Source organism: Oryctolagus cuniculus, chromosome 4 (assembly GCF_964237555.1).
Source record: "Oryctolagus cuniculus chromosome 4, mOryCun1.1, whole genome shotgun sequence".
Lineage (NCBI taxonomy): Eukaryota > Metazoa > Chordata > Mammalia > Lagomorpha > Leporidae > Oryctolagus > Oryctolagus cuniculus.
In genome coordinates, this window is record NC_091435.1 from 120430553 (window position 1) to 120446392 (window position 15840).

The 15840-nt window shown below is 39.0% G+C and overlaps 1 protein-coding gene across 8 annotated transcripts in view; it reads left to right on the forward strand.

Annotated features, from left to right (window-relative positions):
• The window catches only part of IFT80 (intraflagellar transport 80), a 138140-nt gene that overhangs the window by 67234 nt on the left and 55066 nt on the right, over positions 1 to 15840 (forward strand). For 7 of the 8 annotated variants that reach the window (XM_070072587.1, XM_070072586.1, XM_017346881.3 and 4 more), the window contains one exon: positions 8278 to 8457. The exons of the other annotated variant lie outside the window; for it this stretch is intronic. In XM_070072587.1, coding sequence (XP_069928688.1) covers positions 8278 to 8457 — 180 coding nt within the window. The remainder of the gene's footprint in view (positions 1 to 8277; positions 8458 to 15840) is intronic. 8 annotated transcript variants of the gene reach the window in all.

The following is a 15840-nucleotide window of genomic DNA, read 5'->3' on the forward strand; positions in this document are numbered from 1 at the left end:
CATATTTCCACGAACTTTGCAAAAGCTTCTCATACAATTTTATGAATTGAAATCATTGATCTTCATTAGAGATTATACTTCTGGGGAATTCTTTCAATGTAGTGTATTTATATACAAAAGAGTGAGTTTGGCATTGGGGAGATACTTTTAAAAGTTGAGTCATATCTTTCATTTACTCATTTTTAATTCCTTGTCAGGAAATATCCTGCATGCAAAAATAATTTGACAGAATGAAAAACAAATCTGATCTCTTCCTCCAGTATGATAAGTGAAACTTTGATAGGTCAACACTTTATAACATTCTCTATATTGATTGCTCTGTCGATGTGATCATTTTATTTTACTGTGGTAGCACTGGGATGTTTATAGTCTCATGAAGTCGACTCCAGTGGTGAGTTTAAAAAGCTATGGGCCTTTTGGGGAGTGAGCCAGAGGGTGGAGGATCTTTCTGTCTGAATGTATCTCTCTGCCTTTCAGACAGCATGAAAATAAAGTTGAAGGCCTCTTCTGAGACTTTAGGCTCCTCATCTACAAAATAAATTGCTGAGCTAAATGATCATCTCCCTCTTTTCAGCTCCATGATTCTATAATAGCTTTTCCATGGACATTGGACATCCTGCTTGCTTCCTCTTATGAATATTAGTGTGTTGTTTATTTTTAAATGTAAGTATGTTATATAAGAAGCAACACTGCACATGGTATGCCATAAATGGGAAAATCTCCAGCATTACTGGAGAATAGTGGCCAATCCTATGACTTCACATTTATTCTTCATTTTGTTATAGTTGATGTAAATTGAAGAAGAAATGATTATATAAAAAAGGGAATTGGTTATAAAGATACAGGGATATCTCTCAAATCTCTGGCTTTTAATTTGTTCTCTGGAATTTTTTTTTTAATTTTAAGAATCTAGTTTGTTTAAAATCATGATTTAGCTTTGAGAAGAAAGGCTTGCTGGCTGGCGCTGCGGCTCACTTGGCTAATCCTCCGCCTGCGGCGCTAGTACCCCAGGTTCTAGTCCTGGTTGGGGCGCCAGATTCTGTCTCAGTTGCTCCTCTTCCAGTCCAGCTCTCTGCTGTGTCCTGGGAAGGCAGTGGAGGATGGCCCAAGTGCTTGGGCCCTGCACCCCATGGGAGACCAGGAAGAAGGACCTGGCTTCGGATCAGCGCAGCGTGCCGGCTGTGGCGGCCATTTCGGGGGTGAACCAACAGAAGGAAGACCTTTCTCTCTGTTTCTCACTGTCTAACTCTGCCTGTCAAAAAAAAAAAAAAAAAAAAAAAAAAAAGGCTTGCTTATGGACACAGTCTCATTTATTCATTTCTTCAAGAAATATTTATGTGTGGTAATTTCTGCGTGCTTTCCTGGCTGCTCCAAGAATAACATCCATAGCTGTTTTCCAGAAGTAACTAATCCTCTATTTAGAGTACTATGATATAAACAGATAATGAAATAATGTAGTGATTTAATGGTAAGGGTTTTAATTATTGTGGGAGAACAGAGAAGGAAAAGGATAATGGTAAAATTCAGATATGTATGAATTTATTTTGATGAAACTAAATTGGTCTAAGTAAACTTCTTCACTGTGGCTGAGTAACTGAAAATTGTAAAAAACCAAAACCATAAAAATCTTTCTTTAAATGACCAAAGATCGAATACATCCTTTTTTTTTTTTTTTTTTTTTTTTTTTTTTTTTTTTTTTACAGGCAGAGTGGACAGTGAGAGAGACAGAGAGAAAGGTCTTACTTTGCCATTGGTTCACCCTCCAATGGCCGCCACGGCTGGCAAGCTGCGGCCGGCGCACCACGCTGATCCGATGGCAGGAGCCAGGTACTTATCCTGGTCTCCCATGGGGTGCAGGGCCCAAGCACCTGGGCCATCCTCCACTGCACTCCCTGGCCACAGCAGAGAGCTGGCCTGGAAGAGGGGCAACCGGGACAGAATCCGGCGCCCCGACAGGGACTAGAACCTGGTGTGCCGGCGCCGCAAGGCGGAGGATTAGCCTAGTGAGCCGCAGCGCCGGCCCAAATACATCCATTTTTTAACTGAGTAGCACAAATTAAAATTTACTCATTTTTTAATCCTGGTAAAAATCTAAGTCACTAGGTCTAGAAGTATAGAACTTTAATTTGTCCGATATTTTCTATATGTGCAGTGCTTAAATCATAAAAAAGCTTCTATAAAATGTACACATGGGCCAATCCAGCTATGCCTTGTGCACATAGTGTGCACCCACAGTGTCCACCCACCGTTTGAGGGAGAAGTGGTAAATCTCTCTCACATTTTCTCCTCCTCAGTGCTTCATTAACCAGACTCCAGCAGTCCCACTTTCTGACTAGCTATACCAGGAATACCAATCAAGTTCAAAATTTTAACCTTTATCTTGATTTAAGAAAACATGTTATTTCATATTATTACATTATCTTTAAACTATCTTTCCCTTTCGTGCCCTTCTTGAGAGCTCTACAGATTTTTCTATACTGAAACTACATCTAATTATTTGCTGTATCATCTGTTAGGGACTGTTGCTTTGACAATTTAAAATTGTTCTCTAAGGACTTTTCTTCCAGTATTCTAAGATGTCCATATTTTCTCTGAGGAAGGCATCTGTGTCTTACCTATAGTCTAATTTTTCTTACTGTTAGGAAATATTTATGAAAAATAACAGCTTTTTCTTAATATAATTTCAATGCTTTTTTCAGTTCACATGATAGAATATTAAATGCATTTTTTAAATGTCATAAACCCATTTTGATTCTTTCTTACTTTTAAAAGTACATCTTGTTTGATGATTTAAAATGCTTTCTTTTGGATATCCTTGTGACTTCAGTATTACATGACTAAGACCAAGATTTTAGCCACCCTTGGTGACAACATGGTCAAATTTCTATTTATTTTCCTTTTCATTGTGCATAACTCTTTGGAAGCTAAAGCCACAAACCTCAAACTATTAAAAGTGGTAAGAATATTGTTTCATATGTTCATGCTCATATCTCAATTTTTTTTTTTTTTTTTGACAGGCAGAGTGGACAGTGAGAGAGAGAGACAGAGAGAAAGGTCTTCCTTTGCCGTTGGTTCACCCTCCAATGGCCGCCGCGGCCGGCGCGCTGTGGCCGGCGCACCGCACTGATCCGATGGCAGGAGCCAGGAGCCAGGTGCTTTTCCTGGTCTCCCATGGGGTGCAGGGCCCAAGCACTTGGGCCATCCTCCACTGCACTCCCTGGCCACAGCAGAAGGCTGGCCTGGAAGAGGGGCAACCGGGACAGAATCCGGCGCCCCGACCGGGACTAGAACCTGGTGTGCCGGCGCCGCTAGGCGGAGGATTAGCCTAGTGAGCCGCGGCGCCGGCCCATATCTCAATCTTTAAAAGAATAAAAGATAAGTGATGCAGGCATTGGGCACAGCAGTTAAGCTGCTGCTGCTGGGGACACTTGCATCCCATTATCAGCATACCTGGGTTTGAGCACTGGCTCTGTTCCTGATTCCAGTTTCCTGTTAATGCTTACCCTGAGAGGCAGCAGGTGATGGCTAAGATATTTGGGTCCCTGCCACCCTTGTGGGTGACCTGGATTGAGTTCCCGGCTCTTGACTTCAGCTTGGCATAGCCTTGGCATGTGGGGCGTAAACTAGGAGATGGAAGATCTTTCTCTTTCTCTCCCAACCTCTCTCCCTCTACTTCTCTGTGTCTGTGTCTTCCTTTCAAATAAAATTAAGTTAAAAAAAATCAGCTTTTAAAACTCCCAGATTGGCCGGCGCCGAGGCTCAATAGGCTAATTCTCCACCTGCGGCACCGGCACACCAGGTTCTAGTCCTGGTTGGGGCGCCAGATTCTGTCCCGGTTGCCCCTCTTCCAGTCCGGCTTTATGCTATGGACTGGGAGTGCAGCGGAGGATGGCCCAAGTCCTTGGGCCCTGCACCTGCAATGGGAGACCAGGAGAAGCACCTGGCTCCTGGCTTTGGATCAGCGCGGTGCGCTGGCTGCAGCGCGCCAGCCGCAGTGGCCATTAGAGGGTGAACCAACGGTAAAGGAAGACCTTTCTCTGTCTCTCTCTCTCTCTCACTGTCCACTCTGCCTGTCAAAAAAAATAAATAAATAAAAATAATTAAATTAAAAAAACCCTCCCAGATTGACTTTATTTTTCCTTATATGGTTTTTTTTTTTTTGGTCTGCTAAATAATAGGCCCTCAAAAGAAGATACCCATTCCTTAATCACTACTACCTATTAATATGTTATCTTAAAAGCCAAAAGGAATTTTGTGTATGTGATTAAGGATATGGACCTTTATTTGGTAAGATTATCCTGGATTATTATGTGGGTCTTTAAAATTGGAGAACCTTTACCATCTGGATTAGAGGATGAAGAAGGAGGAGAAATTCAAAGAGCAGCTCTACCCAATGTTGCTGGCTTTAAAGATAGAGAAAGGGGACTACAAGCCAAGAAATGCAGATGGTTGAAGCTACAAATGGCCAGTAAGGAAACAGGACCTCAGTTCCACAGCTACAAAAAAATGGATTCTGCTGACAACTTTAATGGTTAAGGAAACAGACCTTTGCTCTAAGCTTCCAGAAGAGAACACAGCCCTGGCAGTACTTTGATTTTAGCTTAGTGAAGCTCATGTTGGATCACCTGTGAGTAGAAAACTGTAAAAATAATAAATTTGTGTTGTTTTAGACCTCTAAATTTGTGGTAATTTGTCCTCACAGTAATAGAACACTAATATAAACTGTATTTTTGTAACTGCAGTTCAGGAACAATCTCAGCAATGAGCTATGTGGATAGAATGTCCTGGGGAACAATTTCACTAACTTCTTATGGATGAGAACATTTCTCCCATTAGCTTTTTTTTTTTTTTTTTTGGACAGGCAGAGTGGACAGTGAGAGAGAGAGAAACAGAGAGAAAGGTCTTCCTTTTTGCCGTTGGTTCACCCTCTAATGGCCACCACGGCTGGCGCGCTGTGGCTGGCGCACCGCACTGATCCGAAGGCAGAAGCCAGGTGCTTCTCCTGGTCTCCCATGGGGTGCAGGGCCCAAGCACTTGGGCCATCCTCCACTGCACTCCCGGGCCATAGCAGAGGGCTGGCCTGGAAGAGGGGCAACCGGGAAAGAATCCGGTGCCCCGACCGGGACTAGAACCTAGTGTTCTAGCGGTGCCGGCACCGCTAGGTGGAGGATTAGCCTAGCGAGCCGCAGCACTGGCCCCCATTAGCTTTATTAAGAAATTATGTCTTAAAATATTATCATGAAAGTAACACATTAAACTTGTTCTTATCAGGCCCTTTTCTAAGTGATTTATCTACCAGAGAGCAGATTTTGGGTGAGAGAGTGAAAAGATAGCCTACTATTACCCAGGAGATGACTCTAGGGGGAAACTGACTAGTCACAGAACACCATCAAAGTCCTGGATGTTTATGAAAGTTCTTGATGTTTGTGAAGATCCAGTAATGTTTGTTCAGAGACCAAACCAAACTAATCAGTCTCACAAATTTTTAAGATTTCCCTGCCGTTAGAGAAAAATGTATTGCTAAATCTCTCAAAAACTAACAGCAATCGATTTTGGCTTTCTTGTCAGTACCACAGTGCGTCTTTATAGGCAGCTCAAAATAGCATTAGTGCTTTAGCTGTATATCACATTGTGAATACAGACCAGTTTTGTGTTCTACAAACTTCTTTTCTAATTACTGCTTTTTTTTCTTCTATTTTCTGCTTACTCATCTTGTGTTTTTAAAAATTAATAGTACCAAATCAAGCCAAAAATATTTGTTTAGAATTAAGGAAGTAATTTAAGATCTCAACAATATTATAAAGGCAAAAGTAGTAATTAATATTAAGCAGCCTACTAAGATATGCAGTAGAAACTTGTATTTTGGAGAAATTTAAGACAAAAATCAGTAACAAAATAAAGCAGTAACAAAAATAACGACAAAAATCTACAATCATAATATATAGAAAAGTCAAATATTTTCATTTTCTGTGTCCCTTTCAAGTTTTTGTCTCTTTGAGCACACATTTTTTACATAGTTGTATTATAAATATATTTTATATATCATTTCTCTTTAATGTTGATTTTATAAGGTAGAAATGCTAATTTTAGCTTACTACTATTTTATAGTCTCAAAATACTCATAAACTATGAAAGCAAGGTGTAATTATTCCTTCACTAAAAATAGATTGGGGAAAGATAATGGCAGAGGCAACATGTTTTTTTTTTAGAAATTGAAATATAACTCTGTTGGCATATTCTCATGCTCACCTCCTTTTCTCAAAGGAGACCAATGCCTGGATGCTAGCCCCAGTGGGTACAATTTTCATCCACACTGCCAGAAGAACCACATAAAGGACCCATGCAGTCCTTGGTGTGAATGCGGGTCCTGCAGCAATGACTCTCACCAGGGAATCAGGATCCCCGAGTATGTGGAGCTGCCCACAGTGACTGCCCAAAGTCCCAGCCACACCCTACACCCTCCCATGCAGCTATAGTGATTTCACAGTCCTGGCACACAAGGCTCCCATGGTCATGAGCACCCAGCCCCCTGTTAATTCTCTCAGCCAGAATCAGTTTTCTCTTTCAGCTGGTTGCTGGGCACACAGATGTGAGCTGGAACAGCTGTTACATATGTCCAAAATGATGCCTGCCCTCTCTCAGGTAGTTTCAGGGTGTCAGTGCTGAGTGGTTGGGGAGAGAGAAACATGCCCCCTTTTTTCCTCTCTAGGTTGGCAGGTACACTATATCCCACAGGCCTCCAAGCTGGGTGCCTGCCAGGCTCTTGCCACAGCTTTATCCCCAGTGTCTTGGGCTGCTGCAGTCTGTTCTCACCTCCCTCCACAGTTGGTGCTGAGGCTCTTGGCTGCTGGGGTCCCGAGCTGTGCATGTCCACACCCTCCACATATGTCCACAGTGTCCCCCCAGTTTGTGTGTGGTTTCCTCTGCCATTTTCTCCCTAACCCTTCCCTGAGATTGCACTCTCTCCACTTTTTTTTTTAAGTATCCTCCCCTAGACTAGAGTAGTAAGCTCCCTCCCTATTCCACAATCTTCAAGGCAGTATATTTGTAGCAAAAGTGATACACACATCCCTTCCTTCCTTCCTTCCTTCCTTCCTTCCTTCCTTCCTTCCTTCCTTCCTTCCTGTCCTATCTTTTTCTAATTTTAGCTCTAACATGTGAAGGAGAACATGCACTATTTGTCTTTCTGTGTCTTATTTTACTCAATATTATGTCCTCCAGTTCCTAGTATTTTAGTGCAAATGATAAAATATCTTTGCTTATGGCTGAATAATAGTCCATTTTGTGTGTGTGTGTGTGTGTGTGTGTGTGTGACTCCTTTTTATGGCTGTTGTGAACAGTGCTGCTATAAATGTGGTGGAGCAGCTATCCTTTTGAATATATATCCGTAGTGGCATTGCTTGATCATATGGAAGTCTGTTACTAGTTTTTTAAGAAATCTCCATGCTTTTTTCCTCAGTGGCTGCATTATTTTACATTCTCACCAATAGTGTCTAAGTATTCCCCTTTCTCCACATCCTCACCAGCATTTGTTGCTCTCTGTCTTTTGTGTAATTCTGACAGGGGTGAGATGATATCTCATTTTGGTTTTGATTTGCATTACCCTGATGTCTAGTAACATTGAGCATTTTTTCTTATATTTATTGGCCATTTATATTTCTTCTTTTGAGAACTCTCTGTTAAGGTCTTTTGCCCGTATCTTAGCTGGATTCGTTGTTATTTTGTAGTTGAGTTTTTTGAGCTGGTGATATATTCTGACTATTAATCCTTTGTCAGGTAAATAGCTTGCAAATATTTCTCCTATTCTGTTGGGTGTCTCTTCACTCTATTAATTGTTTCCTATGATGAATATTTCTAAAAAAAAAAAAAAAGAGTGTGAAAAAACAAAACAACTCAGCCAAGGGCAACCACAACAAAAAACAAGGCTGTTTGGTTCAAATGGAAAGAGACTGAATTTTGTCAAATACATTAATCATCCACCTGAAAAATGAAAGAAAATGCATAAAATACCAACTGTCAAAAAGATTGTTTTATTCTTACTGTCTATTCACACACATTAGCAGGCACTGGAATTAGCAGCAAGGCTGTGATAGGATTCAGGTTTTGCGAAGATGTTTTAACCACTATATCAAACACCTGTCCCTTTAATAATTTTAGAATAAAGATAAATATTCTTTTGAAAAATTATCTTATATGTTAACATATACCTAATTTAAAATTTCTTAAAGACTCCTTTTTTTCAATAAATAAATTTTTCCTTTTTTTTTCTTTCCCCAGTGGTCATATGCTTTAGAGAAACCCAACACTGGCAGCATATTTAATATTGCTTGGTCAGTTGATGGCACTCAGATCGCTGGAGCCTGTGGAAATGGACATGTTGTTTTTGCACATATAGTAGAACAACGCTGGGAATGGAAAAATTTTCAAGTAACATTAACTAAAAGAAGGACCATGCAGGTATGATTATGTTCTGATGTTGATTAAACCTGCTTCTTTTCAGATTAGCTCCCTGTAGAGAATATGGAATTGTGACTATGTTTTTAATGTACATTTAATGAAGCTTATAAGAATTCAGTCACTTAGAAATATTTTAATATTTGTTCACTGTTTATTTTACTTAAGAACTTTAAGTATTATAGAACATGAGTGCCCATAAGTACTGTAGATATGGATTTAGGACAGGGAGAGTGAAATTTGAAGCATTTAGGAAATATGTAGATTCACTTAAAAAGGAAGGGTAGGAAAACACTGTGACAACCAGGAACAAGTTAGATTTAATTCTTGGAGCTGACTCTGAGGCAGGCTGTAAGTTATTGATAGGATTGAAGTGTTTTGTTTATTTATAACTAGACAAATTTATTTAATCTGAACTTTTTAAAGATTTACCTATTTATGTGAAAGGGAGAGTTACAGAGGGAGAGGGGAAGAGAGACCTTTCCATCTGCTGGTTCACTCCCTAGATGGCCACAACAGCCAGCAGCACTGGGCCAGGCCAAAGCCAGGAGTTTGGAGTTTCATCTGAGTCTCCCACATAGGTGTTAGGGGCCCAAACCCTTGGGCCATCTTCTGTTACTTTTCCCAGGCCATTAACAGGGAGGTGGATTAGAAGTGGAGCAGTCAGAACTGAAACCAGTGCCCATATGGGATGTTGGCATCAAAGGCGGTAGCTTAATCTGCTGTGCCACAATGCCAGCCCCTTAATCTGATTTTTTAAAAACTCCTTTTAAGAATCACCAAAGGTAAGTTAAAATAGGAAAATGCTGAGAGGTCCCTTACCAAAAGATGGAATAAAAAGAGACAAATATACAAATTTATTACATATAAAGCTCTAATGGGCACAGGAGCCTGCTAAGAAAATGAAGACTTCCCCATACAAACAGTTAAACCTATGTACAAAACTTTATGGTAGGTTTGATGAAATGGACAGTTGTAGAGAAATATGATAGGGCAAAAAACATGATGATTATTGATAATAAACTAGGGGAAACTTAGCAAGGCCTTTTTATTGAAATTCTTCGATGTGTCCCTGTGTCTTCAGAGATAATGGTGTTCCTTTCTTCTGGGTATAGGAAGGCCATCTCTCACTTGAGAGTGTTAGGACCTGCTTCAGGAGAAGCTTAGAAAATCTTGCTTGGTTTTGTGACTTGCCTCAGGGAAGAATGGCAGGGTGATGTCGGAGTAAGCTTTTTGTTTTTCTTGTTTTCTCAATCCTTTCAGCCTAAAATATTCAATATGCCACAGTGTCATATTTTGGAGTTGTGTAATAACTCCAAACATAATAAAAAACAGGTAATTTATTTATTATTATATTTATTATAATAAAATATTTATTATTAATATAATAAAAAAACAGGTAATTTTGGAGTGAAATACTCTGTAGATTAATACTGGAAGTTTGGGATATGGCAGTAAGAGCTGAGGAGAAATATTTTATAGATCACAGAATATCAATGAGAGGAGGTATCTACTCAATATCAATATCAATGAGAGGAGGTATCTACTCAATTGTAAGTTTTTACAATTGAAGGGCCTCTGCAAGTCTAGTGCCTTTCATATACTAAGCACTCAATAAATGTATTTAATTGAAGAAAATCATGAGGAAGAGGCCAAAGACATTGTGCCAATTAAGTCCTCTGCCAACGAACGGAGTATTTTACCTTCTCCTTTCTTTTCCTCTTATCATTATCACTTCCCATGATCTTCAGTGTTCATATCATTAGAATTATTAATAAATTTCTACATGTATGTCTTGTTATTACTTGGGCAAATCTATTAAAATATTCTGTTAACCCACATATCTAGGTTTGTTAATTTAGGTAATATAGTCACTAGATTAATAGTAATTAGGTACATTAAAAACTTCCACTGTTCTATTTATTCATTTTAAAATTTTCAAACCTTTTATTTGGAAAACTTAAAACATCCACAAACTGGGAGTAGTATAATGAAATTCTATGTTTTCTTATCATCCAGCTGGAATAACCATCAACCCACTATTAAGGCTGCCCCATCCATGTCCATCTCTGCTGTCCCTTTGCCCCAATTATTTTTAAACAAATTCAAACATTTTTAATCTTTATAGATTTCAGTGTATATACAGCTAAAATATAAGAACTCTTTGTTGTAACATAGCTGCAATACAGTTATCATACCTTAGAATAATGGTAATTCCTTAACATTATCAAATATCTATTAAGTGTTCAAAATTTTAGTTTGTCTCCTACATGCCACACTTTTAAAAGGTTGTTTGTTTGAATCAGGATCCAAAATGGTTTACATGTTTCAATAGGTTGATGAGTCTTATTTAATTAAGAGAGAGGGATGGAGAGAGAGAGAGAGAGAGGGAGAGAGGGAGGGAGAGGGAGAGAGAGAAGCTCCTATCTGCTGGTTCACTTCCCAAATGCCCAAAATGGTTGATACTGTGCTGGGCTGAAACCAGGAGCTAGAAACTCAATCTGGGTCTCCCACTTGGGTGGCAGGAACCCAATTACTTGAACCATCACTGCTACCTCGCAAGGTCTTCATTAGTAGGAAGCCAGAGTCAGGAATTGGAGCCCAGTATTGAACCCAGGTACCCCAGTATGGGGGCTGGATATCTTAACTGTTAGACTAATTTCTCATCCCTGATGGTCTTCTAAGTCTGCTTTAGCCTGCAAGTTCCCTCTTCTGTCTTTGTTTCTCTCCCCTGCAGTTTGCTTGTTGAAGAAACCAAATTGCTTATCCAATAGCAGTTGTCAGTCTAGACTTTGCTGATTGTATTTACATGGTGTGGTTTGACATGCCCTTCTGATTAATAGTTGGATTTAGATGATAAAATATTACTTGTAGTATTTTATCTATGACAAAGAATGTATCTATGACAAAGAATGATTTAGGGAAACAATTATTATATTCATATAATGCATAAAAACTGGCTAATATAGTATTTCTAAAATGAGTTCTAGCCTTAATTACAAACCTGAGCCGGCGCCGTGGCTCAATAGGCTAATCCTCCGCCTTGCGGCGCTGGCACACCGGGTTCTAGTCCTGGTCGGGGTGCCGGATTCTGTCCCAGTTGCGCCTCTTCCAGGCCAGCTCTCTGCTATGGCCCGGCAGTGCAGTGGAGGATGGCCCAAGTACTTGGGCCCTGCACCATGGGAGACCAGGAGAAGCACCTGGCTCCTGGCTTCGGATCAGCGTGGTGCGCCGGCCGCAGCGTGCCGGCCGCGGCGGCCATTGGAGGGTGAACCAACGGCAAAAGGAAGACCTTTCTCTCTGTCTCTCTCTCTCTCTCACTGTCCACTCTGCCTGTCAAAAATAAAGAAATAAAAAAAAAATTACAAACCTGCACCCAAACTAAGAATATATCTAGGAAGAGGGTTTTTTTTTTTTTTTCATAATAAAAGGTAGCATCCTAGCAGTTAAAGGATTTTTATGTGACATAAGATGAACAGTGGGGGTTTTTAAGTACAAATTATATTTGTACTTAAAGTTTGTAAATAATTTTGCAAAGTTTCAGAACTAGAATTCTATTTTTATTTCCTTTCCTTTTCTTTTTTTTCTTTATTTTTTCTCCAAAGAAGCCTTTTATTTAAGGAATACAAACTTCATGCATTTCATAAATACAACTTTAGGAACATAGTGATTCTTCCCATGATACTCACACTCCTACCATTCTTCCTCCTTTCTCTCTTATTCCCAGTCTTATTTTTTACTAAAATCTATTTTCAGTTAACTTTATACACAGAAGACTAATTCTGTACTAAGTAAAGAATTCAACAAATTATATGAAAAAAAACCTGTTACATAGCAGTTGAAACAAGAGCTGTTCAAAGTCATTGCATCTTGAAGTTGATTTCACTTTTTTTTAAGCATTCTTTTTAAAATTTTTTTGAGAAAAATTAAGTTTAAAGAAGATCTCCCTGGACATTTAGAAAGATATCTTATCTGGGGACTATACTTTCTAGCAGCTCTCTGTCTGTATTTATATATATATATATATATATATATATATATATACACATACATATATATGTATTTATATATATATATATATCCATATATATATATATTTATATCTATCCCTGGGCCTCAGCTATGGTAGGATATAGTAGCCTGGAGTGCTAAGGTTTCTTAATCTGCCCTTTACCTACAGGATATATCCAGGGGATAATTCTTTTGAAAAGAGATAGTTCTTGTCTATATTAGGAATATGTGTGTAGGAGGGAAAGGGTGCAGGAGCAGGGGATGTAGCATCTTTAGATTCGCAAGTTTATTTTTTTTCTTTTCCTGTCACTCTAACTTTAGCATGGGGTATAGATTTGACTTTTAATAGTTGCCAAAATTCAAGATTATCTGATTCTCAGTCATGTTGTGTCTTGTAAAGATGGGAGCTAATAATAGAGTGTTTTTTGAGGATAAAATGTCATATGTATGTAAAACAAAAATAAATGTCAGCTTCTACTGTGATTATAGCTATGTATAAGATTAAATAAGTGTTTTAGAAATATGCAAACAGGATTTTTAGATTTGTGTTAATATTGTGATAAGGTAGAAGGTGATACAAGTATCACATTAACCCTGAAGCGGGGTGCATTTAAAAATTCATTATAGAGGTGGGTTGTGAAGTAGGAATTTGGTACAGTGCTGAGAAACCTGGGATATCTTGTCACACCAGAAAGCAAGGAATCTATTGAGATCATGTCAAAAGAATATATGCCCATTAACCATAGATGCCTTTTGGGACACAGCATCCCATACCAGAGTGCCTGGGTTCAAGTCAGCTCCACTTCTGATTCCAGCTTCCTGCTAATTCATAATTTGGAAGACAGCAGGTGATGGCCTATATACTTGGGTCCCTACCACATGTGAGAGACTCAGATTGAATTCTGAGGTCCTGGTTTCAATCTGGCCCAACCCTGGATGTTGCAGATATTTGAAGGAATGAAGCAATGGAAGACCTCTCTGTCTCTGCCTCTGTCACTGTTGCTGTCTCTGTTGTTCTGCATTTCAAATGAACGAAATAGACTTGAAAGAAATTCAATACAGGTAGCTGGTTGGCAGATTTAGAGGATAAGGTTTTAGTGTTGTGGTAACTAAATGTAAAGAACATAAGTGATGCTGTGTACTTCCTACTGCATTGCGTCAGGACACACATATTCCTGTTTGTCTCTCTTTTTTATGCTGTTAAGATTAAACATTGTGCTAAGGTACTGTAAGCCTGATTCATCTATCATATAGTTTCCCATTAGGTTTTTTACTTTATTGTTTTTAGCAGCCACTGATGATAGTCATCTAGGTCTGTTTTTTATTGGGGGTTGCAAAGTGGTAATATTGGTAATTCTGTCATTCTTTCTCTATTTATTAACTGGAATTCTTCTATATATGACTTTGTCTCATCTCACCCTGAGGTGAGACAAATGCTGAATTATTTGCCAGTTTTCAAATGAGCAGGTATCCTAGCATGCTCAATGAATTTCTTTTGTATTGACATCATTATAAACTTGTGGATTTGAACATTTTAATACATTTTTAAGCTTTATTTAATAAATATAAATTTCCAAAGTACAGCTTATGGATTACAATGGCTTTTCCCCCCATAACTTCCCTCCCACCTGCAACCCTCCCATCTCCCACTCCCTCTCCCATTCCATTCACATCAAGATGCATTTTCAATTCTCTTTATATACAGAAGACCAATTTAGTATATATTAAGTAAAGATTTCAACAGTTTGCACCCACACAGAAACACAAAGTGTAAAATACTGTTTCAGTACTAGTTATAGCATTAATTCACATTGAACAACACATTAAGGACAGAGATCCTACATGAGGAGTAAGTGCACAGTGACTCCTGTTGTTGACTTTAACAATTGACACTCATGTTTATGGCATCAGTAATCTCCTAGGCTCTTGTCATGAGTTGCCAAGGCTGTGGAAGTCTTCTGAGTTCGCTGGCTCCGATCTTATTTAGACAAGGTCACAGTCAAAGTGGAAGTTCTCTCCTCCCTTCAGAGAAAGGTACCTCCTTCTTTGATGGTCCGTTCTTTCCACTGGGATCTCATTTGCAGAGATCTTTCATTTAGGTTTTTTTGTTTGTTTGTTTGTTTGTTTGTTTGCCAGGGTGTCTTGGCTTTCCATGCCTGTAATACTCTCATGGGCTCTTCAGCCATTTCCGAATGCCTTAAGGGCTGATTCTGAGGCCAGAGTGCTGTTTAGGACATCAGCCCTTCTATGTGTCTGCTGTGTATCCTGCTTCCCATGTTGGATCGTTCTCTCCCTTTTTAATTCTATCAGTTAGTATTAGCAGACACTAGTCTTGTTTATGTGATCCCTTTGACTCTTGGTCCTTTCATTATGATCAATTGTGAACAGAAATTGATCACTTGAACTAGTGAGATGGCATTGGTACATGCCACCTTGATGGGATTGAATTGGAATCCCCTGGCATTCCTCTACCATTTGGGGCAAGTCAGCTTGAGCTTGTCCGAAATTGTACATCTTCTCCCTCTCTTCTTGGATTGATGGCTGGTTCCAGGTCTGGATAGGAAATGTACAAAGGAAATCTGGAATATCTTATCACACCAGAAAGCAAGGAATCTATTGAGATCATGTCAAAAGAATATAAGCCCATTAACCATAGATGCAACAACTTGAGCATTAACTAGAATAACTGTCATGGGTTAAAATGTATTAAAATGCTTTGATTGTATTGAGGAATGTTCCTTCTATACCCAGTTTGCTTAGAGTTTTCATCATGAAAGAGTGTTGTATTCTATTGAATGCTTTCTCTGCATCTATTGAGATAATCATATGGTTTTTCTTCTGCAGTTTGTTAATGTGGTGTATCACATTGATTGATTTGCGCACATTGAACCACCCCTGCATACCAGGGATAAACCCCACTTGGTCTGGGTGGATGATCTTTCTGATATGTTGTTGCATTCTATTGGTGAGAATTTTATTGAGGATTTTTGCATACATGTTCATCAGGGAGATTGGTCTGTAATTTTCAGTATTTGAGGATACTTCAAAGATTTTGTGGGAAATGGAATTAAAAGGAGAGTTGACACATGAAAAATTGAAATCCATATGTGTGCAGTCTTCATGAAAAAAATACCTGTTAGGAAACATTCAAAAATTAAAATACTGTTATCTTTTAATTCCACTTTTCCACATACTTCTTAAAGTACTCTTGTATGTCCTAAATGTAGTATTAAAATGACATCAAAATAGTATTCTAATAATATGTCACTGAATGCTGTTTAAGATTTCTTTTTGAGGGGCCAGCGTTGAGGCATGGTGGGTAAAGCCCTTGTTTGTGATGCTGGCGTCCCATGTGGTTGCAAGTTTGTGTCCTAG